The following is a 27,853-nucleotide window of genomic DNA, read 5'->3' on the forward strand; positions in this document are numbered from 1 at the left end:
GCATGATGTTGATTTTACCACAAAAAAATATTTCAAATCATCCCTCCTTTAAAAAAACAAAAACAAAACAAATTGATGTTACAGTGAGGCACTTACAATAGAAGTGAATGGGGTCAATTTTTGGAGGGATTAAAGGCAGAATTGTGAAGCTTATAATTTCATAAAAGCACTTGCATAGTTTTTACAGTCGTTTCAGGGTTGAAGTGTTTACAGCATTACATTGTCATGGCAACAAAGTTGTAAAATTGCATATAACTTTAAACAAATCTGGTTAGTAAACAATTTTATCACACTGAAATCATGTGAACATGCATATTGTCTTAATAATAATAATAATTCCTTACATTTATATAGCGCTTTTCTAGGCACTCAGAGCGCTTTACATTGCATAGGAGGAATCTCCTCAACCACCGCTAGTGTGCAGCATCCACTTGACGGCAGCCATTGTGCACCAGTACGCTCACCACACACCAGCTATTGATGGAGAGGAGAGAGTAGAGTTATAGAGCCAAGTAATGGATGGGGATTATTAGGGGGCCATGATAGACAAGGGCCAATGTGGGGATTTTGGCCAGGACACCGGGGTTATACCTCTACTCTTTGATTTTCTCCCCAATTTGGAATGCCCAATTCCCATTACGCTCTAAGTCCTCGTGGTGGCGTAGTGACTCGCCTCAATCCGGGTGGCGGAGGACGAATCTCAGTTGCCTCCGCGTCTGAGACCGTCAATCCGTGCATCTTATCACGTGGCTTGTTGAGCATGTTACCACGGAGGCATAGCACGTGTGGAGGCCCACACTATTCTCCGTGGCATCCACGCACAACTCCCCACGCGCCCTACCGAGAGCGAGAACCACACATTATAGTGACCACGAGGAGGTTATCTCATGTGACTCTACCCTCCCTAGCAACCGGGCCAATTTGGTTGCTTAGGAGACCTGGCTGGAGTCACTTGGCATGCCCTGGATTCGAACCCACGACTCCAGGGGTGGTAGTCAGTGTCAATACTCTCTGAGCTACACAGGACCCCATACCCCTACTCTTTACGAGAAGAGCCCTGGGATTTTTAATGACCACAGATAGTCAGGACCTTGGTTTAACGTCTCATCCGAAGGATGGTGCCTTTTTACAGTATAGTGTCCCTGTCACTATACTGGGGCATTAGGACCCACACAGACCAGAGGATGAGCACCCCCTGCTGGCCTCCCTAATACCTCTTCCAGCAGCAACCTAAGGGTGCTTTCAAACTGGCAGTTTAGTTCGAAACAGAGCACATAGGAGATGACAGTGGCGATAACTTCACCTTGGACACGAGCGTAAGCGTGCAGTGTAAACAAAGATCCAAATGAATTCCTTGCAATTAGCTGTCTCCTCAAAAAATGCAGTTTGCGAGCAGCAGCAAGTCACCTTCCCCTGGACATCTGATGAGTTATTCCATGAAGCGCACATATACACAGTTGTCATTCACTCTGCTGTGCATAATGACACCAAAATAACAAAAAAACAAAAGTATGATGAGTCGCGTTGTGTTGACCATGTGTGTTTGTGATGACGTAAGATGAACGCAAATGGACCGGGGTTCGATAGAATCAAGTGGGTGTGAAACCAGACCAATGCTGCGGGGGGAACCGGGAACAATCGCACTCGGAATCGGACCGCAGCAAACGTGCCCAGTGTGAAAGCCCTTAGTTTTTCCCAGGAGGTCCCCCATCCAGGTACTGGCCAGGCAAGAGCTGCAGGGTGATATGGCTGCTAGATGCCTAGTCTTGTGGCTAGGAGTTACAGTTCATTTAAGGAAAACAGTCAATTGAAATAAATTCATTAGGCCCTAATCTAATCTAATCAATGCATATGGAAAATTTCTGGGATCTTTTATTTCAGCTCATGAAACATGGGACCAACACTTTACATGTTGCGTTTATATTTTTGTTCAGTGTACATTAATTGGACCACAAATGACCTCAGTGTTGTGGGCATGCTCAAAGCCAGAGTTGATGCACAATGTGTATTTAACACTTCTATGCAGAAACAAGCTGTAGCTCAATTTTAACTGTGCATGTAAGCATACTGACTGACAAAGTCATCTCTGTAGGTTGCTGGTAGATGTGTAGTGCAACAGATATCATTACAAGTGAGTGTGAATGTCCAGAATGTCTGTTGCTGTAGAGAGCCAATAGACGTATCTGATTTGCACTATCTTTACTTGCTTTGTTGTTTGAAAAAGTCATGTTTTTATTTCTCTCATTGATCACAGGCCTGTTTGTCATTAGCCTCAGTGTTTTTTATTATTTTTTTTATTGTTATTTTTATTTTATTTTTTGGAGGTGTGCTCATTAGTGAATGCTGCAGCATTGCTGTGCTCCAAACTCAGGCATTAGAGAGGTCGCGCCAGTGTGAAGGGCTCCCTCTCTCCTAGGACACTGGGAACGGGTCATGAATGCATTCCCTTTGTAATAGCCTCTCGGCTGTGGTGCAGATCCAAGTCTTAACAATGTTGGTGTTTTTTTTTTTCTTCTTTTTTCTCTCTCTCTATTTCCCCCTTTTCTCATCTCTCTCTCCCCCTCCTCATGCTCTTTTCATTTCCTCTGGCGATCTGTTTCTTCATTCCACTACCATCTCGGCTTCTGTGTCTCTTTTTAATCTCCCACACTCCCTTCATCTTGCTCTTCCTCTCTCATGACCCCCTTTCTCATTCATCCTCCTCTTCCTCTCCTTCCCTCTAGCAACAGCTGCAGGTTCAGCATCTTTCCCAGCATGCCGCCCAGGGGCTGCCCATGGCCCCTCACCCCTCCGGACTGCCTCACCCGGGCCTGGCTCTGGGGGGCGGCTCTGGGCTGCTGGCCCTTTCCGGGGCCCTTGGGGCCCAGCTGGCCTCTAAAGATGAGAGAGCCCATTTGGAGGCCGTGGCAGCGGCAGCGGCTGCCGCAACTGAGCACCACAGAGGTACAACAAATAAAATCACACTAAAGTTACAAGCTATGTACAGAAGTTCATAAATTACATGGGTGTATTAAGTGCTGAAAATGCGTTTACAATTCTAAATTATTGAAGTGGCTTCTATTTGCCTAAAGGAATAGTTCACCCAAAAATTTTAATTCTCTCACCATTTACTCACCCTCATGCCGTCTCAAACTTGTATGACATTCTTTCTTCTGTGGAACACATACAAAGAAGTTTTGAAGGATGTTTGAGGTGTTTTTGTCCATAAAATGTTAGTCAATGGGGTCCAAAACATTCAAGCTCCAGAAAGAACATAAAAGCAGCACTCTGCGCGTGCATAAAGCGCAAGGAAGTGTAATCAAGCTTCAAATCATGATTGTGCCTAGGAGACTGAAGATTGCAAGATTTATAATGAAAAAGGAGTTACTTTTTGGTCTGTTCTCACCCAGAACTGATCATATCGCTTCAGAAGACATGGATTAAACCAGTATAGTCATATAGATTACCTTTATGTGCTTTTTGGAGCTTGGAAGTGTTGGTCCCCATTGAATTGCATCGGATGGAATTTATTCATCTCATATCTCCATCAAAATATCTTCGTTTGTGTTCCGAAGAAGAAAGAAAGTCAAACGAGTTTGAGACCGTAAAAGGATGAGTAAATGATGAGAGAATTATAATTTTTGGGTGAACTATTTTTTTTTTTTAAGATAAGTGTCCAAACTATGCTGAAAATGCATTTATGATTGGTTCTGGAACAACATTACTATCTACCAAGATTTTAGGGAAAAAGTTAGGGGTATGATTGATTTGATAGGAATGATGTTTCTTGGACCAATGAAGAATGAAACTACCCAGATATTTTAATGTTCATTCTTTTTCCTCTCTTTATTTGTATGTACTAATTAGTGTAACAAGGTCAACCTATTACTTTACCTTATAACTTAGTTTAGGGATTTCAACAAACCCGTAACCCAAAAGTGTAGGGTATATAAATTATTTCCACATGCTATTACGTCTTGCACAAGCACATTAGCCTTTCACCGTGCGTGTAAAGTTGCATGCGGAAAACCGATCTATACTTTGGCCTTACAGTAAATATTAAAGTATTTCACATGTAACTCCCACAATGTTTGTGCTACAGACATGAATGATATGTCAAATCATGCGGCATGTTGAAGAGAGGTGTGCAGTTAATTTTTTAGGCAAACAGACATATGATTTTTGCCTGCCGAAAGCCATAAATAGGGATCAGAACATCATGAAAGGGTTAGAACTTGAGAAATGCATTTTTGTTATTATTAGTTGGTGGGCTAATTCAAAGGTTTGTTTTGACTAGTGGGGGTGAGTTTTGTCTGACAGTGATAGTCACATTGTTTGTTTTTTGGTTTGTTTTGACTGGCCGCGGGGACGTTTACCTGCCCTTTCCATGATCCCTACAGACCGTGAACCTGGACCAGTGAGTATCTGTCCATTTGTTAATTTCTCTCTCTTTTTTTTCAGTTCAGTTCTCTGTGTGCAGACTGCAATGCTTTAGGCGTCTCTGTTGCCTGTAGGTCCAGAAGTTATAGAGCTGATTTGAGTTAACCCTCGTCTCCTACATCATTATCTCCTTCTCTTCTTTCTCACTCATACACAAACATCCACACAATCCTCTCTGTCTCTCACTCCCCTGTTCTCCCTTTCACCCTGTTTGACTCTCATTTTCTCATCTCATTCTTCTCGTCTCGCTCTCCCAGAGTTCCCTCTCAAATGGAGACAAAGGCAGGCCTTCAGACTACCTCAGCAACGGCAAAAAGAGAAAAGCAGATGAGAAGGAGTTTATGACAGACTACGTAAGTGCTTTTTCAATATTAAAAAAACTTATTTTATTTTTATGTCATCTTTTATGAATCATTCATTTGATCTTATTTGATTTAAGCACATGTATGAAATAAATAAAGGATACGTTTACCTCTTAAGCATTTTCTCTTTTTAGGGCAGTGACGCGGAGAAGAGCGATGATAATTTGGTTGTTGATGAGGTTGGTTTCTTTTAAAGAACTGCGAATGAATAAAAACAAGGCTAGTCATCAGAGCATTTAAGAATTCTCATTCAATTCATGAGTTGGAATTTGAATGGAATTGGCCACACTCCACAGGATGTTGAATTGGAATTTAAATTTTAATGACAGGAAGAGGAATTTACTACAATTCAGTTCAAAGGAACGCAACAGTCACAACGTTTTTTGACAAAAATAATTACGTCCTTGATTTTGACTATGCCTATTTATTCCCTGATATGTAGAATATGTCTTTTCAGAACAGATTAGATATATTTCTCAAGTTCAAAATGGTCAAAACAATTAGCGTGCCATCAAAACGGATTCTACGTTTGCCATTCAAGACCACAAAATGTCCACCATGTTTTTTTTCCAGATACCTTTACAAAAATAAATATTCACATCAGAATTTTGGGTTAATTAGAACATTCCTGGAAAATTGTGTTCTTCCACCATGGTTCATAAAATTAATTTATTAAATCTACTGGTTGTTTTCATGTACGTAAGATTATATTCATTAACATTAGTTAAGTAGAACAAACAATGAACTACACTTTGACAGCATTTATTAATCTTGTTTAAAGGAATATTCTGGGTTCAATACAAGTTAGGCTCAATCGACAGCATTTGTGGCATTAAGTTGATTACCACAAAGAATAATTTTGACTCGTCCCTCCTTTTCTTTAAAAAAGGAAAAAAATAGAGGTTACAGTGAGGCACTTGCAATGGAAGTGAATGGGGGCCAATTTATTGGAGGGTATGAAGGCAGAAATGTGAAGCTTATAATTTTATAAAAGCACTTACATTAATTCTTCTGTTAAAACTCATGTATTATTTGAGCTGTAAAGTCAAAATAAATTTTTGTGGTAATCAATATTATTTAAAAAATGCTGTCGATTGAGCTTAACTTGTAACCCTCTTGACTTCTAGATATTCTAATGCAATTTAATGTAAATAATGTGCAAGCTAACATTGGTTAATGCAATATGAGTATTTATTTAGTCATGATGCCTAATACATTTATTAATGTTAACAAATAGAACCTTATGGTAAAGCGTTAACAATTTACTTAAATGTAAATAAATTAAAACTTTTCTATAGGCAATTAAAACTTATTATTAACATTTAATGTTTCTGGAAACACCCAAAATGTTGTCTGTATGATAACTCGGCATGTTGTTTCCCTGATTAATCCATCCCGTTTTGTGTATTTGTTTTAAATCCACAGGACCCTTCTTCTCCACGCAGCGTACAGTCATACTCCTCCAGAGAGAATGGATTGGATAAACTCCCAGCTTCCCGTAAGGAGCCTCTGCCCCAGGTCAGTCCGACCTCACTGGCTTCCTCCAGCAGCGCTGCTTCCCCCTCACGCAGCAAGGAGCCTCCACCGGTATATGTTTATATTTAACACACCCACAAACATGTACGTTTGATGTAATACAAATGTACAAATCTCATTTAAAAAAGAAACATGTTCTACATCCTCCCCCCAAATCAAAGACCTCGCAATGCTTTTCCAATGCGTAACTCGAACACACACACAAAAACGGACTTTTGAAGATATACAGTGTTGGGTAAGTTACTTAAAAATAGTAATCCACTACAAATTGCTAATTATTTTTCAAAATTATTAATCATATTACTAATTACTTTACTTTTATTTACTTTCTAAAACACTTTTTCACTCAACAAATTCAAAATAATGTCTGTTTCTTCCTTGTTCATTATTACACACAAGTCATACACTCAGCACCTCACATTTCTCTTTCATAATGACTCGTTACGGGGCCATAATTCATGCATTGTACATAAATAATATATTAGAAATAAGCACTTAAAAGTAATTAAATTAATTGAAAGTCAATAACTGTAATCTGATTACTAGAAATTAAAATGTAATGCATGCCCGCCTCCCATGCCGGAGACCCTGGTTCGAATCACGTGAACCGACCGTTGTGCATGACACCGCGGAGACTCCCAGCATGTCGAGGCTCATGCTACTCTCTGCGAACCACGCACAACTTCCCATGCACCCCATTGAGAGCGAGAACCACTAATCACGACCACGAGGAGGCTACCCCATGTGACTACCCTCCCTACCAACCGGGCCAATTTGGTTGCTTAGGAGACTTGGCTGGAGTCACTCAGCACACCCTGGATTCGAACTCGCGACTCCAGGGTTGGTAGCCAACGTCAATACTCGCTGAGGTACCCAGGCCCCATAGTCTATTGTTTATAATATACTCACTGAGCACTATTACTCACTTCCTTTATTAGGAACACTATGGTCCTAATAAAGTGTCCCACGTGGTCTTCTGCTGTTGTAGCCCATCCGCCTCAAGGTTTGACGTGTTGTGCTTTCTGAGAGACTGTTGTGTGTGAAAATCCCAGGAGATCAGCAATTATAGCAATACTCAAACCAGCCTGTCTGGCACCAACAATCATGCCACGGTCGAAATCACAGAGATCTCATTTTTTCCCCATTCTGATGGTTGATGTGAACATTTACTGAAGCTCCTGACCACATCTGCATGATTTTATGCATTGCACTACTGCCACACAATTGGCTGATTAGATAATCGCATGAATAAGTAGGTCTACAGGTGTTCCTAATAAAGTGTTAAGTGAGTATATAGCAAATTATAATTTGCCCTAAAAGAAACATTTTTGCATTTTTAGATAAAATATTTTATGTATGAATATTTTTTTCCAATTTAAAGATGTCCCTGAATGTCCCCAAAGGAAGGTTTTGGCAGATTTAGCTAAATTCTGTGGATAAATTCGGTCCCAAAGTATAACTTCTCTCTTCTGCGGTGAAGCACATCCCTCCACTCACTTTTGCTGTCAGTCACTTAAAAACACATTGACAGACAGTTCCCTCTTGAGTTTTACTAACACTGCATCTTTTTCTGCATTTTCCCACTTTTCCATCTTCCATGAATAATTAATGTGTGAAAATGTGTTTCCTAACCTCTCAGAGAGAGAAGTCCAGCACTCCAGGCATGAAGCCCGGCACGCCCATGTCCCAGGAGTCGTCCACACCAGGCCCCAGCGTTCCTCCACAGTTTCGCCCTGTCCCTGGTAAACCCGGGGTTGACCCTCTTGGTAAAATTCCCTAATCCCGATAATCTGAGTCTCTTCTGACTGACAGAATTTGTAGAGTGTTTAGTGCAGCCAGGTTTGAATATCTTTATTAAAGGTGTTGTGAGCTTGTCGGCCAGCAGAGTGCAGAAGTGGTCTTCCTCAATTTTAGCGGATGTCTTGTTTAATTGTTTCATCAAGCTGAGCTTTTCTAGCTGAGGATTCTAATTCTTAGAATGAAATTAATACAATTTACTGCTCAATGCAGTTTTACATCTATTACAATTTACCTGTATTGAGAATGCTAAAATATTAGGAAACAAACCCTCTAACTCTGTTTTGCCTGTCTATTTATGTTTCTGTCACTTGTTTCTGGCAATAAAAGCATTAGGTTTGAGGAATCCATTGGCAGTGCAGGGCGCGTACCCCCCAGGTGCATTCGGTCTGCCTCCTCCCGGAGTTAATGGGGAGTTGGCTGGAGCCGCAGGATATGGTGCTGGTTTCCACATTGTCTCACCTCAAATGAACGGGTCGGCCGCTGCTGCTGCCGCCGCCGCTGCAGCCGCCGCAGCTGGATACGGACGCTCACCTGTGGTAAGGGAAACGCAGATTAACATTTTACCATGTCACAGAAATTAAGGTATTTAGGATAAATAATCAATTCTCTTGCTTTCCAAGGTGGGCTACGAGTCTCCGCATCCCCATATGAGAGTCTCAGGGTTACCTGCGAGTCTGCAGTCTGCTGCTTCTGGAAAACCGTAAGTGTCTGTCACACTGTGGCTTATTTTTATGATTTTGTTCCTATGGTTTGACCACTTAAACGTAATGTGCACAGAACAGCACTTGTGTCTGTTTTGCAAGAAAGACATTTCTGTGGAAAGAAGCAGCTAATTAAATGAACAAATTATATATGAGCATTAGTGGAATGCTTCTGCAAATTAGGCTGAATTTCTTTGATACCAATTGCAAACTATACTGGAGTCCATGGGGCATTTACATGCTTGATGCTTAATGGCAATGTGCTTGGTCATGTAAACTGCTTTTCTTTATGGGGGTAAGTTAATGGTTTAAGCAAAAAGCAATCGGGCCACATATATATATATATATATATATATATTTGATTTGTAACTAGTAACCCCTAAGAAGCATGCCAAATTATTATTATTTTTTTTTAATTTATTTATTTATTTATTTTTTAGACCAAATAGTTTTCCTAAAAATTGATGTCCACATACCAAGAAAGTCAGATTTTTTTTTTTATATTTCCAGGAATGTTGGTTATTCATGTTTTTGAGACATTACAGACATTACATCAGAAGTTAGCATAATTAATTCCAAGTAATGGCCCGCATCATCCAATCACTGCCAACCATGTTAAAATAAAATTAAACATTATAAATTCTGAATCTATGTACTGATTACCATTGTCCAATGTCTGCCAAAAATGTTGAGTCATCCAAACATCATCTTTTGCCTGAAACTGAACTTGGTTCAGATTTTAGGAGTGAATGCACTTGGCTACATACACTGCCTGGCCAAAAAATTCGCCATTTGGATTTAAATAAGCAGATACTTAAGAGCCTATGATTGGATCATTATTGTAGTGATTAATATGTTTCAGCTGGCAACAATTCTTTTAACCCTAAATGATGCAGTGTGTAGCTTCTCATTTTTTAAACAACCATGTCCGAAGACGTATCCCGTGGTCGTGGAAAAGATGTTACTGTGTTTCAGAAGGGGAACATTATTGGCCTACATAAAGCAAAGAAAACAACTAAGGAGATTGCTGTCCAACACATTATTAAAACCTGAAAGGATACTGGTGAACCATTAGCTTCATGGAAGAAATGTGGTTGGAAAGAAATATTGAAAGTTTGTGATTGGAGATCACTAAAATGCTTGAAGTCACATTGTAAAAAATCAACAGTAGAACTCAAGAGTCCTGACCTTAACCCCACTGAAAGTCTTTGGGATGTGCTGGAGAAGACTTTATGGAGTGGTTCGACTCTCCTGTCATCAATACAAGATCACTGCAAAAAATGTGTGCAACTCTGGATGGAAATAAATGTTGTGACGTTGCATAAGGTTGTTGAAACAATGCCATGACGAATGAGTGCCGTAATCAAAGCTAAAGGCAGTCCAACAAAATATTAGAGTATGCAACTTTTTTTTTTTTTGGCCAGGCAGTGTAGGAAAGCTATAGGATGCTCCCTCGCTCCCTATTTAGTGAATGACTTAACCTATAGTGGGCTGTCTGTCTGCACTGGTCTCAGAACAGTTCGAAATGCACCCTATTTTTATCCTAACTCCATATAAAGTCTCTGAAAGCAACATTTTCCAGCTTTTGGATGCATCCATTGATTCTCAATGTAATAATGCACAGTAAATATTGGATATTTTAAGGAAAATGAGCCTATAGTCCACGTACGTGCTCATTGTGTTTAACAGCATGCTGTTTCGTGATAAATCAGTACAAAAATTTAAATGGCATATCGGATGAAACTACAGACTCCACTCTTTTGACTAAAACAGGTTTTAATGTAAAAACTTCATGAAATTATTTACCAGATGTAGTTTTGTTGCTGTTTCACACAAAGACAGTCTCAGCTGAGATCTGCGACCTGTTGTTTTGTCACATCATTTGGTGTGTCGAACGTTTAACCCTTTAATGACAGCATAGTGTCCTGAACTGGGATCAGTAGGTTTAAATGAAATTAAATAATGCATAGCCTATATCAAAGTCAAAACATAATGTCCATGCATGTGGAGGCAGGGTCTCAGGAGGTTAAAATAGAATGTGCGATCACAGGTGAGCGTTTATAGCCATTTTACAATGGCTTTGAATGCAACTCATCCAATTAGAATTTAGAGTCGGAAATATTCTTCTTATAAAACACACCACACCAACCAAACAGACCAAAGTCTGATGTCAGGCAGATTAAAGTGCCTCGACACTTCCCATTGAACTTGTTCTTTCACTTTCTCTCCCTCAGTGCATACTCATTCCATGTGAGTGCAGATGGTCAAATGCAGCCGGTGCCCTTCCCTCCTGATGCCCTCCTCGGCCCTGGCATCCCGCGGCACGCCCGTCAGATCCACACCCTCAGTCATGGAGAGGTGGTGTGTGCGGTCACCATCAGCACCTCCACACGTCATGTCTACACCGGTGGGAAAGGATGCGTCAAAGTTTGGGACATCAGCCAACCGGTCAGCAAGAGCCCCATGGCCCAACTCGACTGTTTGGTGAGAGAAGCATGCAAACAGAATCAATGAAGGCATGTTATGAATAATGAACTGTAGTTAATGAAAATATATGTAAATGAGAAAAATATTTTGTTTTTTACTCAAATCAGAATAGAGACAACTACATCCGCTCATGCAAGCTCCTCCCAGATGGGAGGACCTTGATAGTTGGAGGTGAAGCCAGCACGCTATCAATCTGGGATTTGGCCACGCCCACCCCTCGCATTAAGGCCGAATTAACGTCATCGGCTCCGGCCTGCTACGCTCTGGCCATCAGTCCAGACAACAAGGTCTGTTTCTCTTGCTGTAGTGACGGAAACATCGTGGTCTGGGATCTACACAACCAAACGCTTGTCAGGTATCTAAAGACTACTGTTGATGAGATACAGAATGTTAGAACTTGAGGTGATGTCCTTGTATCTTCGTCTTTTATAGGCAGTTCCAGGGCCATACAGATGGAGCCAGTTGTATCGACATCTCTAACGATGGGACCAAACTGTGGACGGGGGGTCTGGACAACACCGTGCGCTGCTGGGACCTGAGAGAGGGCCGACAGCTCCAGCAGCACGATTTCACCTCACAGGTACACCACACTGTAAATCTAGGCTTTCATTGGCCACTTTAGATAAACCTGGTCGTTCATATGGCAACAACTCAATGCATAAAAGCAGACATGGTTAAGAGGTTCAGTTGTTGTTGAAACCAAACATCAGAATGGAGAAGAAATGTGATTAAAGTGACTTGGACCATGGAATAATTGTTGGTGCCAGATAGGGTGGTTTGCCGAGTGTTAAAGAGGTGTTCCTAATGATGTGGCCATTGAGTGTTTATCTTGCATAGTGAAATTCTTATAGACTAAAAGGACTTGACCTCCATTTTCAGTATGAAACAATGTGTTAATATTTCATGTTTATTTGTGTGTTTGCAGATCTTTTCTCTGGGTTACTGTCCTACGGGAGAGTGGCTTGCAGTGGGGATGGAGAGCAGTAATGTGGAAGTGCTGCACGTGTCCAAACCAGACAAATACCAGCTGCATCTTCATGAGAGCTGCGTTCTTTCGCTCAAGTTCGCCTATTGCGGTACACCAAAGATTTTGAAAATTCAGCATGGAAATAAAGCAATTATTCTGACTATAATGAAAATAAATTTTTTAACCAGTATTACTTTTAACTTTGCAGGTAAATGGTTTGTGAGCACAGGCAAAGATAATCTACTGAATGCATGGCGAACTCCGTATGGATCAAGCATATTCCAGGTATAACACTGTGATGAATAAACGATATCAAATAAATACTTAACGCTGTTCACACCGAATGCGTCCTTGCACTAAAAAAGGACAGATGCAGCGTCACGAATAGATTTTAACAGTTGAAGTTCTTTTTAACTTGACACAGCATCTAAAAAATGCTCTGTTCCTGCTAGGGATGTGCACGAGTAATCGATTAATCGAATACTCATTCAACTTTAAATATTCGACTAGAAAAACATTACTGGAAACTGCTTCTCTCACCTAAATCTTGCTGTTACACTTAATAGTTTTATAGTTTTTTATTATTAACAGTGATAATATTGCTTCAGAAGACTTGGAATGTAATGTATCTAGGTGTGGGTGCAAATGCTGTTGTTGATTTTTTTGTCATTTTTGAATCTGTTTATGCATAGTGCAAATTTTTTCATAAGAAAAACAGGTTCAAAGGTTTAAGGATAAACTTAAATTCTACTCTTCAAGTAATCGATTGCTTTTTATGTGTTCGAGTACTCGACTACAGAGTTACACAAAATGCCCATCCCTAGTTCCTGCGTGAGACGCTGACAAAACAGCGAGTTGCAGCGCAGCCAGCAAAAATGTCTGTTTAGCGCATGTTTACATAGAAAAACAACTGAAAAACAGTGCTAACTAGCCCTAGCCCAAACTCGTGCCATTGGTTGATCCAATTTTTTTATGTCTGGCTTGTTGCGATTATTTAAAAAAGTCTCAATACTCAAATGTTTTGATAGTGGGACAGAGCCAGTGTTTTACATATTAAAGGTCATGCTTGTAATATTTTTCAATTTAAGTTCAATTACAATTTTATCTGTAATAGACTCTTATGACATGGTCCGATTGAATAATGTTTCAAAAAATAAAGTTGATCTTTGATTTTGTGCATTTTATCCTTATTAATTTGTATTTAAAATGTTTTTTTTTTTTTTAAACAACTTCTGTTTTTGTCTCTAGTCCAAGGAATCGTCCTCCGTTCTCAGCTGCGACATCTCCCCTGATGACCAGTTTATTGTCACTGGCTCAGGAGACAAGAAAGCTACTGTGTATGAAGTCATTTACTAAACTGAATGTGTTTGGATCGCTGTTCATTAAAAGAAAAACTGATTGACGGAGGAGAGAAGGTTCATCGTTATTTTGCCTCTGAATTGGGAGACAGAAGTTGTGACATGGACTTGAAAGACAGCTAAACTTTTTGTTTTATTCCGCTTGGAACGACAGACTCCAGGATCAGATGGTCGATCTCCAGATCTGACCTTGTTGTTTTTTTTATGCCGTGAGAAAGCTGGTAGTCTAGCTTCAAAAACATGGGATTTCTCCAAAGACCTCCTTTTTATCTTCTTGTCCTAATTTCTTTTCTTTTTTTAAACAAAATGAAACCTCTGTAGCGAATATAATAGTAAAAGAAATCTTATTTTTATAGCCTTCGGAATTTTCATGGAAATGGACAGTTATGGAGCCGCATTGTATGAATGCATTATGATGAGACTTAAAGGACTGGCCTAAGACTTCTTTATTGATAAAGCCCATACTGATTTTCTAAAAGCTACCCTCATCTTGATCTTTTTGTTATGACTGTATGGATGTTGTTTAAGATGATGGGATCTTGGACCACAAGGTTCTGGATTTTAGTGTTTCAGTGACATCAGGGAAATGGCTGTAAAGACGCTCAGTTAAGGTCCTGTCACATGTATACTGTATGTTGGAGCATGTTGAAAATTATTTTGACTGTTTGATCACAAACTCGGTATGTATGAATTGTAAATAAAGCTCTTTAAAAGCCAAAAGAAACTTGGTGTTTTCCTGAGCCTGTACAGAGCCATTTAACATCTGCTAAGAATAGAGAGATGTACTGCAATTCAGAAGAAATTAGATTTTGGAAGCCATCTCAACAGAGAAATCACTTTTATCTCAACTACATTACATCAATTTTCTAATTAAGAAAATAAAAATGTACATTTTAGTTACAATTTTAGTAGGCTACATGCCAATTTCACAAAAGAATCTCTAATGCTTTTTTTCAGCAGTCAAATTGGGCCCACTTTGCACATCCATTGCAACAAATCAATTCCTTCCCACTAATGTCAAACAATTTTGACATTAGGGCCGTAATAGTTATTTCTGCCATCAAATGTTTTAGGAGAAAATAATATCCAATAGCTTTTACCACTGGGGGGCCTTTAGCCCTATTATGCCTTATCATATAAAATCATGTTAATAAACATATTAACTAACATTACCTGTTAAAAAAAACATTCTCTCGTGTGTGTGGACATATGTGTGCACAAACACATGTACATTGTCAGATGCGGTATAGTAAGCATAATGGAAATGAAAAACTTGAGAGAGTGAACAGTCACATCACCTAAAATATACACTTTTCTTGAATATTTATTTAATTGTTAACCTAAAAAAATTCATGGACATGTTATTTGTCAACTACCTAACAGTTAACCAGCTCTTATTCTGTGAAACTGTCCATAAGTAATTAGGATAACCAATAACAAAGTTATTCTAATAAGCATAAAACTAGTTATTCTAATTGTAATCTGTTACACTGTATTTCACGTTAAATATATTTTTCTGTACAGCTACAAAAAGTGATGATACTGCTTTATATATAATTTCATTCCTTCCAGTAAAAATTTTTCCATCTGTTGTGGACAGAAATTCTCCAGTAATGGTCTAAAATGTTTGTTGAAAATGTAAGCATTGTTTTATCACTTTTGTGTTAGATCAACATAATACATATAAAACTCAAGAATACAAATCAAAAACTTCAAAAGATGACCACAAGTTTAATTTTATTCAATGTATACGTGTCTTTTACATCACACGGGAAGTGCTACAAAGGGATATCACAGCGATGCCTTCCAAAATTGTTCCTTGGCTTTCGAGAGTCTTTAACGAAAACTTAACAGTAGACATTGTTCTTTGTATAGAAACAATGCATTTTATAAGGGTAGATAGATAGATACAGATATTCTGATAGCATGATGTCAAAGACAGATCATGCAGTAAGACGGTCTATCTTAAAAAGACAAATGCCACAGTTTGCAGGCAGCCATATTTTCAGCTATTCATGAAATAGAAACAGAACACATTACACTTTCTGCATAATAACAGACTGATCAAAACACGACAGTAACACTGCTTACTATTGCCATAAAAAAAAAAGAAAAGAAGGAACCGAATGATTTCATACAATTCCTCCTGTTTGGAAAGCTCACAATCCAAACATCATTTGACTCATCCAACCTTCCTGCGATTTTCAGCGCTGAGAAAAGCATTATAGATCAAAAGAAGAAACAAAACAGTCATTTAAAAAAAAATCTGTTCCCAGCAGGATGTGATAGATGAATCCTGTTGTGTTGATTCTTGAACATTCCTGGTTAGGTTGGAAACCACAGCTCTTATTTATGGTGTGCAAAAAGGTTCTGTGTTAGGACCTCTCAGATTTCCAAGCAGAGCATTTCCCTTTGTCAAAACTAACCTGAGAAGAGTTTGCATGTTTTGTTTTTTTTTCTTGTACATTTTAATTTTTTTTTTTTTTATCAATTTCATTTAAACAAATTTTTCAGAAGTGTTTTCATAATAGTTCAACCAAACATGAAAATTCTGTCATCATTTACTTAGGTCACATCCACACTAATACAGAGTTTAAGCAAAAACAGACAAGTGTGAATGTAGCCTTCCCCTCAAGTATTTTAACGTGTTCAATGGAACACAAGGAGTCATTTATACCAGATGTCCAAGCTGCTCTTTTCCATACACTGAATGTGAATGGTGACCACAGCTGTCAGGCAAGGTTTTTAAGGTAAGATTTTTGGAATCTTCGACTTAAATTTCAGTCTGTTCCTTACACAAATCTGCTGTATGATTTCAGAAGACTTGGGATATAGCACACTTGTATGGACAACTTTTATGACATATTTATGGTGCTTTTTGTCCTTTTTGGCACTTGACAGCCCCAGGTCCCTATCCACTTTCATTGTATGTAACAGAGAAGCTCAGACATTCTTCCAAATTCTCCTTTTTTGTTCCTCGGAAGAAAGAAAGTCATACAGGTTTGGATCAACATTTGAGGGTGACAATATTGGAAGATTTTTCATTTTTGGGGTTAACTATCTCTTTAAATATAGGTCTGCGTTGCTTAATCTCAATACAATCAAGAAAAGGTTTCCTAACTCAAACCTAATAATGAATGACATGAAAATAAGTATTAAATTGCAAATGAGTGCAACATATGTGTTAATTCAAGGAAATTAAAAAGAAAAACGTCTGTGGTTTTGAATATTTGCAGCATGAATCCTGCATGATTTACCCATGCTCCTTATTAGACACCAGCTTGTGGGAGAAAGAAATTAAATGCAAGTTGGACAATTCGTCTGGGATTTGCCACATGAATGTCTAATTGGGTTGGATAGGAGAGTGGAGAATTGTTTGTATTCCCATATTGTGTTCAGACGGAGATGCCCCAATGTGAGCCAAGAGCCTCCAAACTCTCTGTTCTCATTGGGGAAAGATGTTGCACTCTTTTGCATATGCCCCGTTGGAGTTTGTAACTAATGAAATGATTGTCTGGTATTGGTGTTTCTGTAAGTAGCAGCTACCTTCTGTCTTATGGGGCTTTCGATAAAAGCATTAAACATTAGTATGCAACATTGTTGTCACATAAACATACTACCTTGATTGTATTTAATTCGAGTTGTGTTCAGTTATCATCTTAGTAATAAATAGTTATTTTCCACTTTGTCCAATTTTGTGAAAAAATGTCTTCGAAGGTGAAAGTTGTGCAGGTGATTTCTGCGCAACTAGCATCACCGAACCAAATTGCGAAAATGACTGTTTTCTCGAACACTATTCATTACTATTTCCATTGGTCACAAAAAATAGTGCTGCCCCAAACTCACGCCATTGATGTTGTTGTATTGGGCTGGTGTGATGCTCAAATGCTTGATATGGTTAATTGGTTAGAGCGAAAGGACCAGGATGTATACAGAAAACAGCAAATTGAAGAGCCATGGTTGCCCACCAAGCTTGCCATGATTGTTTCATGCTTGCCATTCTTTTTCTTCCATCCATTTACGTATTCCTCATTTCTGCATTCAGTACACCACCTCATACACCGTGGCTTTCTTATCCCCAGATCCTGTCACAATATACTTGTCATCTGGGGAGACGTCACAGCTCAGGACAGACGAGGATTCCTTTGACTAGAAAGAGAGCGAACAAGACAGAAAATGAGATGAATCTGCAAATAATGATAAGATCAAGGTAATTCTCAGTGTCACTAGATGTGTGAAATTATTTTCAAATTTAAATCAACAACTGCCGACAAAGTCAGTGAGCTAGATCCCACATCTTGTTTTGTTTTTGTTCTGTTGCCTTCAATGAACAGCGATTTCCTGTCATCATACAGCTGATCTATTATTCTAGTCTGTTAGTTGGGTAGCAACCTTTAAAAGGTGCATTCGGATATTAATAACTACAGTGAAGAGCCAAAAAGATTGAAATAGGAGGGTTAAAGATTGATTGCAAAAGTACAACATAAAATCTCTCATCCAGGCACATATACACACCTGGAAGATACTCGCTCCATATGGTGTCCTCCATGCATTCAGCAGATTGTCCTTTCCCGTGCTCACAAACCACTTCCCTGAAATACACAGAGAGAGTTTAGAAACCACAAGTTGCACTAAAGAAATCAAAGGGAGGCACAATACATCTTCATAGTGATTTATAACATGATAGGCTATGAGATGGCGTGATGGCATAGTCGGTTTGCTTTTTCGTACCGCAGTAGGCGAACTTGAGCGAGAGAACGCAGCTCTCGTGAAGATGCAGCTGGTATTTGTCTGGTTTGGAGACGTGCAGCACTTCCACATTGCTGCTCTCCATCCCCACTACAAGCCACTCTCCCGTAGGACAGTAACCCAGAGAAAAGATCTGTGTGCACGTAAAATACACAAATATAAATCGGCCTGCTCCAACACAAAATGAAATTAAAAATGGACTGTATTTAATTTTTGCTGCAGTACCTGTGAGTTGAAATCGTGCTGCTGGAGCTGTCGGCCCTCTCTCAGGTCCCAGCAACGCACGGTGTTGTCCAGACCCCCCGTCCACAGTTTGGTCCCATCTTTAGAGATGTCGATACAACTGGCTCCATCTGTATGGCCCTGGAACTGCCTATAAAACATGAAGATACAAGGACATCACCTTAAGTTCTTGATTTTAAAGCACATTTGAAGAACATTCTGTATCTCATCAACAGAAGTCTTTAGATACCTGACAAGCGTTTGGTTGTGCAGATCCCAGACCACAATGTTTCCGTCACTACAGCAAGAGAAACAGACCTTGTTATCTGGACTGATGGCCAGAGCGTAGCAGGCCGGAGCCGATGACGTTAATTCGGCCTTAATGCGTGGAGTGGGCGTGGCCAAGTCCCAGATTGATAGCGTGCTGGCTTCACCTCCAACTATCAAGGTCCGCCCATCTGGGAGTATCTTACATGAGCGGATGTAATTGTCTCTATTCTGATTGGAGAAGAAGACAAAATATTTTACTCATTGCAAAAAAAAATTGATGATTCATGTTTCCAAACAGTTTAGAAATGTTTCACTCACCAAACAGTCGAGTTGGGCCATGGGGCTCTTGTTGCCCGGTTGGCTGATGTCCCAAACTTTGACGCAGCCTTTCCCACCGGTGTAGACATGACGTGTGGAGGTGCTGATTGTGACCGCACACACCACCTCTCCATGACTGAGGGTGTGGATCTGACGGGCGTGCCGGGGGATGCCTGGGCCTAGAAGGGCATCAGGAGGGAAGGGCACCGGCTGCATTTGACCATCTGCACTCACGTGGAACGAGTATGCACTAGGAGAGTGGAAGACTTAGATGTTAAATTTTTTTTAATGATGGGAGCTATTTAGATTTATGTCTCGTAGCATAACGTAATGTTGTTTACTTGGTGTAACTGTAGATTCAACTGATGTGCGGTCACAGGTGTGCCTATATCGGCTATTTTACAACAGAATAAACGATTTATTAATGAACCAAGTTTCCATCCACTTTTTGCACTGTTCTCTTATCGACAAAGTGAAAATGCATAAAAATGTTTGAGAAATTTGTGGTCTCCTGATAAAATAGTGTGCATGATGACGTCATTCTTAAAAATAACATTTTGTCGCATAAGTTTTGGTTTAACGCAAAAAAATAAATAAATCTGCTACAGAATTTTGTGTATATCGCAAATTGTGTACCTTTTGTGTCCCAGATATTCCCACATTTTTGTAAAATGGAGAGAGTATTGAGACAATTTGTTTTAAATTTGCCAGCTTACTGTTATTTTATTTTCACATAATTGCAATTGTAAGAAATATCAGAAAATGACATTGAAATGGTCAAATGATTGTCTGTATTTGGAATTATTAAAAGAAATTGATTGGAACACATGGCAAAATACAACAGAACTGGTGGCATTGGCGAGCTTGTAATCCTATATTACACTCTAAAATTACAAATATGGACAATCTTTACCACCCCTGGAGTCACGAGTTCGAGTGACTCCAGCCAGGTCTCCTAATTGGCCTGGTTGCTAGGGAGGGTAGAGTCACAAGGAGTAACCTCCTCATGGTCACTATAATGTGGTTCTCACTCTCGATGGGGCATGTGGTGAGTTGTGCGTGGATGCCGCGGAGAATAGCGTGAAGCGTAGCGCGCTCAACAAGCCATGTGATAAGATGCATGGATTGACGGTCTCCGACGCGGAGGCAACTGAGTTTCATCCTCCGTAACCCAGATTGAGGCGAGTCACTGTGCCACCACAAGGACTTAGAGCGCATTGTGAATTGGGCATTCCAAATTGGGGAGAAAAGGGCTTTTTTTTTTACTTTTTTGAAAGTAAAAATTTTTTTTTTTTAAATACGCTTGTTAAATGGAAATAGAAGTACTTCAGCTAAAGTTTAACAATATAATTATGCAAAGTTTGTGTGTGTGTTGTTCAGTAGGTGCAGCAATAATTTGACATCTTAAGAATGTTTGCTTGAACTCAAGTGATTTTCTCACTGTAGCTGTTAGTGGGGTGCTTGAGAGGGGATTGGATTACAAGAGCGGTCAACAACAGCAACACTATATTTGACTTACAGTCAATACACTGACTAATGCTTTGTAACTCCATCCAAATACACAGGGAGCTGAAAGTAACTCACGGTTTGCCACCAGTGGAGCTAGGCAGTGAGGACGAAAGCCCTGAGGATCTAAGGTGTGAACGAGATTCGTACGCTACCTATGGGTTGGAGGAGAACATTCAATTATTTTACTTACAACTTATGTGCATATGTTAAAGGATATTTCATGTTAAATAATAATAATAAAAAAAAAAAAACATACTGAAATACATTTACAATGGAAGTCTACTGGCTTCTAAAGTCTAAATGAAGTGGATGCCATTGCTTCCCAATACAAAGTGTCTGTATGCGTTTGTGTGTTTTTACCATAGGGCTGCGTGTGTAGGCACTGGCTGCTGCACTGATTTGGGGAGAAATGGTCAGCGAGCCTCCAAACCCACCCGGGCTTGCCAGCTCTCCATTGAGCCCGGCGTGAGACACAACCCCAAAGTGAGTCGGGTAAGAACCGGGTGTCATAGTCAAAGGACTCCGCAAAGCTAAAGAACACCCAACAACACAATAAACTGCACTGAATTATAGCATGTTTAGTCTTACAACACATAAATAGACAAGGTCATGACCCTCTTACCCAGCGGGTCTGCTGAGGCGGCGGGTTTGTTGACGAGGCGTAAACAGGAAGTGCTGGGCCCGGGTGGACCAGGGGTAAGAGGATCATGGTGGGATGGAGAGGAATTGCCTGATTTAGAGGAGGGGGACTGAGATTTCTCTGTCTGCAAAAGAAAACAAGAGACAGATACAACTGTTGGTTATAAATTCATGTTGTATAGCATCACTTGATCCCCAAATAGGAAGCAAATATGTATGTCTTCTCAAAACTACAGTGGCCCCAAAAAGAAGTTTGACACTTAAAGGAATATTACGGGTTCAATACAAGTTAAGTTCAGTCGACAGAATTTGTAGTATAATGCTCATTACCCCAAAATATATTTGATTTGCCCCTCCTTTAAAAAAAACACCAATCTGGGTTACAGTGGGGCACTTACAATGGAAGTGAATGGGCCAATACGTAAATGTTAAAATACTCACTGTTTCAAAAGTATAGCCACAAAACATAAACAATATGCGTGTCAACATAACTTTAGTGTCATAAAATCACTTACTAACCTTTTCTGTGTTAAGTTATAACCAATTTTGCCATGATGATGTAATGTTAACAAACCTTAAAATGACTGTAAAAATGACAATTTAAATAACTTCACAGCCCAAATAATACACAAGTTTTAACAGAAAAATTAATGTAAATGCTTTTATAAAATTATAAGCTTCATATTTCTGCTCCATTCACTTCCATTGTAAGTGCCTCACTGTAACCTCGGTTTTTGCTTTTTTTTAAAGAAATAATTGAAATAATAGTAGTATAGTAGTCATCAAAGAATAGCTATCATACTTGTGAAGTGTCCTTATTCTTGTCAGGAGGGGGGCTGTGCGGTGGGGTGGCCGGTGGGGGACTTGGGGATCCTGGGAGCTCTTTCCTCACGGTGGGAGCTCGGTCTAAACCATTCCCATGAGGAGAAAGAGGGGCAATGTCTATGGGGGAGGAAGGCTCCTAGAAAGAGGAATATCATAATATATGTAATATATCAATATAATATGATATCATATTTTGTTCTTTTATGAAATCACTCCCACTCTTAAATCCATGGATTAACAAACATTTTAACTTCTACTGACACACTGCAAAACATTTGATGTTTATTCCATTTATTTCCACGTATGAAAGTGGCCCAGATCAGAATTGATAATGTCAGATTCAGTGTGATTTTGCTGTTCACATTGTCATCCAAAAAACAGATTTGTGTTTTATCTATCTGTTTACTCCCTCTCCCTCTCTCTCTCTCTCTCTCTCTTATTATGTCAGCCTCTGTTTACTTAACTGAGTGAGAAAAAGAGTGCTGATATTTTCTCGTTCAATGCTTGGTGTGGGGTATTGCATTCTTTCTGATATTTTTAAAATGCAGTAATTACGCATAATGTAATACACATAATAACACTGCAGTCCACACTGATATTATCGTGATATTATCAGCAATTACTGAATGAATAATGTTTAATAAATATGAGTGATGTTCAATATTTATCTAGTAATTGAGAAACAGAGCTGTGGCATTTCAGCATAAAATAGCTGATAATTAAATTATACAAATGGGAGTTTTTTTCATAATGAAATGCATTTATTGGCACTGTTCTGTATTTTAGAATCAAATACAAATATGTAATTTAGAACACTGGGTAATCAGCAACATAAAGCTAAGTGTTTAATTTCTGTGCCAAGATAATACTATATCATTTAAACTGTAAAGTATCTATAGACTTCAGAATGTTCTGTTCACTTAATGTGTTGTATTAATTTAATGGTGCATGTGAATTCACCTCATTTGAGACATCTACCACAAGATTGTCCTCACTCTTCTCTCCATCACTGTCCTAGAAGACAGCAAGCAAGATGATAAATACCCCTATGCGATATTTATCAGGTACATACATGTACAATATTGCAGTGTCCTTTTCCTGCTCTCTCTCCTGGCCAGTTTCACCAGTCACAACAGGGGAGACTCTTCCCTCTCTCTCTCTTCCCCCACGTTCTATCTTCTCTCTCTCACCTTGTCCATTGCTATCACACAGCTCACACTCAATTTCACTCTCCTCTTTCGTCCATCTCTGGGAATCGGGGGTGACAACGCACTTTGTTGCCATGGCAACTGGGCTTTGATGTGATCATGGCCTGATGTTCCTATTGACATCACCCTATAGTGACATCATCCATCTAATTATACCCTCCCAGATGGTCACATCATACTCTTTACTACTCGTGTGTTTTTGCGTGTTGGGTAAACATTACACATAATACGCTGTTGAGCACAGCGAACTTAAAATACATGCACAGAGACAATGTATAGACAATGTAATCTATATATGCTGATGATTTAAGTCGTCATTTGCTGAAAATCTTCCCCGCCACTGTAGCTCTCAAATCTCAAGTGCACTTTTGCATATTCAAAATGCTGTGTGGCGATAGGTAACAAGCGGGATACAAAATAAACTTTTTTTTTTTCCAACAGCCACAGTGGCTGGTGAATGCCCAATTTGATATATACAATACAGTACAGTATATAGTAGAAATGAACATATATAGTACCAATGTCACTGCATGCCCTTTGTGTTGTACAGTAATGTATACAGCAACAAATATCTGGAATTATAATGTAAAAATACAGTGAACCTTCAGAGTTGCACGTGAAAGGCACACCACCACTGAAGCTCTGAAAACAGCAAATCAGACATGCGCACTGTCTGCTTTTCTTTGTGTCTGTTTTTCAAAATATAATCAGGTTTGTTTGTTCAAGCACGAGTCTGTGTGTCTAAAGGCATTTCTTTTCAAATGTCACTCCGAGACATCTAACAAATGATAAAAATTACCCGCCACTGCACAAAAAGTACCTGCATTTGGCATGTGATGGGTGCTAATTTCATACCCTGCTTATAAGACACGTAAAAGCCGATGGCATTTGGTATTACTGACATTAAATCTGGCTTGGAATATACACTGATAAGCCCTAAACATTATGACCACCTACTTAATACGCTGTTGGTCCTCCGTGTGTCACCAAAACAGCGCCAACCTTCCAAGGCATGGACTCTATAAGACCCCTGAAGGTGTCCTGTGGTATCTGGCACCAAGACATTAGCAGCAGATTCTTGAAGTCCTGTAAGTTGCAAGGTGGAGCCACCATGGATCGGACTTGTTGGTCCAGCACATCCCACAGATGCTCAATCGGATTGAGATCTGGGGAATTTGGAGGCCAAGTCAACACCTTGAACCCTTCATCATGTTCCTCAAACCATTCCCGAACAACGTGTGCTGTGAGGCAGGGTGCATTATCCTGCTGAAAGAGGCCACTGCCATCAGGTAATACCATTGCCATGAAGGGGTATACCTGGTCTGCAATGATGTTTAGGTAGGTGGCACGTGTCAAACTGATGCCCACATGAATGGCCGAACACATGGTTTCCTAGCAGAACATTGCCCAGAGCATCACACTTCCTCCAACTGCTAAACATCTTCCCACAGTGCATCCTGGTGCCATTACCTCCCCAGGTAAATGGTGCACACGTACGTGACCGTCCAAGTGACGTAAAAGGAAATGTGATTCATCGGACCAGGCGACCTTCTTCCACTGCTCCAAGGTCCAGTTCTGATGCTTGCATACCCATTGTAGGCACTTTCAATGGTGGACAGGGTTCATCGTGGGCAATCTGACCGGTCTGCGGCTACGCAGCCCCATATGCAGCAGGGTGCGATGCACTGTATGTTGTGACACATTCCTCCTGTAACCATCATTAACATTTTCTGTGGCACAGACTTTCTGTCGGTTCGGACCAGATGGGATATCCTTCATTGCCCTCGCACATTAATGAGCCTTGGGCACCTAACACCCTCTCAAACCTGTTTGTGGTTTGTCCCTCCTCAGACCACTGTCGGTAGTTAGTCACCACTGCTGACCAGGAGCACTCCACAAGCCTTGCCGTTTCAGATATGCTCTGATCCATATCAGCTCCATTCCTGCTTGGTGTCGGACTCCACTGCTACGTGAGTGATGATGACTAAATGCAGCCTGTGTCAGCCAGACATCACTTCAGTCTAATACGATGGACTTCAGGGGATGAACTGATGCCAACTCCAACCATAACACATGGGATACTTTATATGCCACTGCCTGAACCTTGGACTTAGGACAGACCTCACCGAAATGACCTGCCGGTTGAACTGCGATGCACCTCACTGATCTCTGCCTGCATCACCTTGGTCTAATGATGGACTACACTCTTAAAATGGAATACATAGACTATCAATTAATTGCCAACAAAAGCCTTCATCAGCCAACTAACAAAGGACAATGCATCTATGTGAATTTCTGCAATTCCTGGATGAACTTCAAAGACATTAGTCATTTTGTGTTTTGTGTTCCTTGCCACAGTCGCCTTCGGCTTGCTCACTGGGGTTCTAAATACAATTATTATTTAATTATTTATTTTTATACACAATTTACAATCATATTTAATCAAACTACACAATGATGACTCTATTCATCATTGACTTTATAGATATTAGTTTAATTTTCTGTTAATGCGTGGTTTTCTGTAAAGCTGCTTTGAAACAATGTGTGTTGTAAAAAGAGCTATACAAATAAAAATGACTTGACTTGATCCAGTCGTCTGGCTATAACAATTTGGCCTTTAGGTCCTTACTTCTGCCCCTTTCTCCTGAATTCAACACGCTGACTACGAGAACTGGTTGTTCATTTACCATCTAATATACCCAGACCTTGACATGTGGCCTTGTTCGGAGATGATCAACGTTATTCGCTTTACCTGTGAGTGGTCATAATGTTTTGGCTCACCGGTGTAGCGGATGACTCGTATATACTCACTATACTTTTATTTTCCTTTTTTGTAAATTTTTGGACCCGACAGTATCCGTCCCCATTCACTGTCATAATATGAAAAAGAGCAGCTCGGACATTCAGCTAAACACCTGTTTTTGTATTTCACGGAAGAAAGGCATATGGGTTTCGAACGACATGAGGGCGAGTAAATGATGATGGAACTGTCATTTTTGGGTATGCAAACTCTTTAAGCTCCAACAAACAACAAGAATAAACATTGCATTTCCCTAAGAGTTAAACTAAATATAACTGTGTTCATGGAGCAAGCTCTGAAACCCTCCTCCCCAGTACCACATCTAAATGAGTAGTGATTCACATTTCAATAATTGTTCGTTGACGAAGGATTTTTGATTTTGTCAACAATAACAAAAACGAGACTAAAAAGATGCATCATGACAATAATCAAACAATTTTAATTAAAACATACTGTTGCTAAAAAAAAATAATGAGAAAAATAATATTGATATTAGCAATATCAATATCAAATCAAATTAACAAGTCAGTAAAGACGTTGACTACCACCCCTGGAGTCACGAGTTCAAATCCAGGGCGTGCTGAGTGACTCCAGGTCACCTAAGCAACCAATTGGCCTAGTTGCCAGGGAGGGTAGAGTCACATGGGATAACCTCCTCGTGGTCGCAATAATGTGGTTTGCTATCGGTGGGGCGCGTGGTGAGTTGTGCGTGGATGCCACGGAGAATAGCGCGAAGCCTTCACATGCGCTACGTCTCCGCGGTAAGGAGCTCAACAAGCCACGTGATAAAATGCGCGGATTGACGGTCTCAGACGCAAAGACAACTGAGATTCGTCCTCTGCCACCCGGATTGAGGCGAGTCACTATGCCACCATGAGGACTTGGAGCGCATTTGGAATTGGGCATGGGAGAAAATCAAAAAAAAAAAAAGAAGAAAAAAAAAAGAAATATCAAGAAAGAACTGATTCAAATAAACTTTTGAAAGATGAGGAATACAAAACAGAGTAACTTCTAAAAAGGAGCTAATACTTTAGTTTATTCATTATATACTATTTCAGGAGCTCTTTAGGGAAGTTTTCTCATGTTGTTTAATCTTACATACTTAAAATATTCATCTTTTATATATTTGATACATGAGTAGTTTATACATTTTTCAGAATATTTGGTTAAAATTTGGTTAAAGCACATTATCGTCAATTAAAATATGTTAGTTTTGTAGACTAAAATTATGTGCCATTTTAGTCAGTAAAATTGACTGAAATGAAAGAATGACATGATGAAATATTGATTAAATTTAAAGGACATTTTCGTCAAAAGACAAATTAGACTAAAATAAATCACTGTGTGAAAATTATCACTGTACACAGGTATTGTATGTATTGTTTGCATAGAGATCGAGACAACTGTGATGTCATTATTGTGGGACAAAACCTACATAGTGAGACGGGAGGACGTCTTTATCATCACACCGTCTCCGTTTGGCATCACTGCTGGTCTGTGAAGAATAAACCCCTGATGGACCCTGACGATCCTCTGCTGCCTGACTGTCTGTTGACGACACTGATTTACTCTACAGAGGCAGAGAGAACACAGTTTAAAGACACACACACAAACACACGGTCCTACAAAATGCTTAGATCAGAGGTCTTAAATGTGTGGTAATACAAAATAATCTTCAACTAA

The 27,853-nt window shown here is 39.7% G+C and overlaps 2 protein-coding genes across 12 annotated transcripts in view; one reads left to right on the forward strand and one right to left on the reverse strand.

Moving 5' to 3' along the window:
* Positions 1-14,342, forward strand: part of LOC127438570 (transducin-like enhancer protein 1) — a 60,472-nt gene extending 46,130 nt beyond the window's left edge. For 3 of the 5 annotated variants that reach the window (XM_051694238.1, XM_051694239.1, XM_051694242.1), the window contains exons 7-20: positions 2,724-2,942; positions 4,334-4,396; positions 4,677-4,772; positions 4,916-4,960; positions 6,207-6,368; positions 7,957-8,083; positions 8,445-8,653; positions 8,738-8,817; positions 11,053-11,302; positions 11,413-11,660; positions 11,738-11,885; positions 12,231-12,381; positions 12,481-12,557; positions 13,521-14,342. In XM_051694238.1, coding sequence (XP_051550198.1) covers positions 2,724-2,942; positions 4,334-4,396; positions 4,677-4,772; positions 4,916-4,960; positions 6,207-6,368; positions 7,957-8,083; positions 8,445-8,653; positions 8,738-8,817; positions 11,053-11,302; positions 11,413-11,660; positions 11,738-11,885; positions 12,231-12,381; positions 12,481-12,557; positions 13,521-13,628 — 1,983 coding nt within the window. In that variant the 3' untranslated portion in view covers positions 13,629-14,342. Of the gene's footprint in view, positions 1-2,723; positions 2,944-4,333; positions 4,397-4,676; positions 4,773-4,915; positions 4,961-6,206; positions 6,369-7,956; positions 8,084-8,444; positions 8,654-8,737; positions 8,818-11,052; positions 11,303-11,412; positions 11,661-11,737; positions 11,886-12,230; positions 12,382-12,480; positions 12,558-13,520 lie in introns of all 5 variants that reach the window. The other 2 variants (XM_051694241.1, XM_051694240.1) reach the window with 2 other exon arrangements.
* A 1,008-nt stretch (positions 14,343-15,350) lies between these two features.
* The window catches only part of LOC127438571 (transducin-like enhancer protein 4), an 82,744-nt gene continuing 70,241 nt past the window's right edge, over positions 15,351-27,853 (reverse strand). For all 7 annotated transcript variants that reach the window (XM_051694244.1, XM_051694243.1, XM_051694245.1 and 4 more), the window contains 12 exons: positions 27,606-27,740; positions 23,123-23,176; positions 22,140-22,298; positions 21,321-21,462; positions 21,059-21,228; positions 20,774-20,850; positions 19,190-19,439; positions 18,852-19,099; positions 18,605-18,752; positions 18,362-18,512; positions 18,146-18,222; positions 15,351-17,779 (listed from right to left, as the gene is read on the reverse strand). In XM_051694244.1, the coding sequence (XP_051550204.1) occupies positions 17,672-17,779; positions 18,146-18,222; positions 18,362-18,512; positions 18,605-18,752; positions 18,852-19,099; positions 19,190-19,439; positions 20,774-20,850; positions 21,059-21,228; positions 21,321-21,462; positions 22,140-22,298; positions 23,123-23,176; positions 27,606-27,740 (1,719 nt within the window). In that variant the 3' untranslated portion in view covers positions 15,351-17,671. The remainder of the gene's footprint in view (positions 17,780-18,145; positions 18,223-18,361; positions 18,513-18,604; positions 18,753-18,851; positions 19,100-19,189; positions 19,440-20,773; positions 20,851-21,058; positions 21,229-21,320; positions 21,463-22,139; positions 22,299-23,122; positions 23,177-27,605; positions 27,741-27,853) is intronic.

The sequence above is a fragment of the Myxocyprinus asiaticus genome, chromosome 49 (assembly GCF_019703515.2).
Source record: "Myxocyprinus asiaticus isolate MX2 ecotype Aquarium Trade chromosome 49, UBuf_Myxa_2, whole genome shotgun sequence".
Lineage (NCBI taxonomy): Eukaryota > Metazoa > Chordata > Actinopteri > Cypriniformes > Catostomidae > Myxocyprinus > Myxocyprinus asiaticus.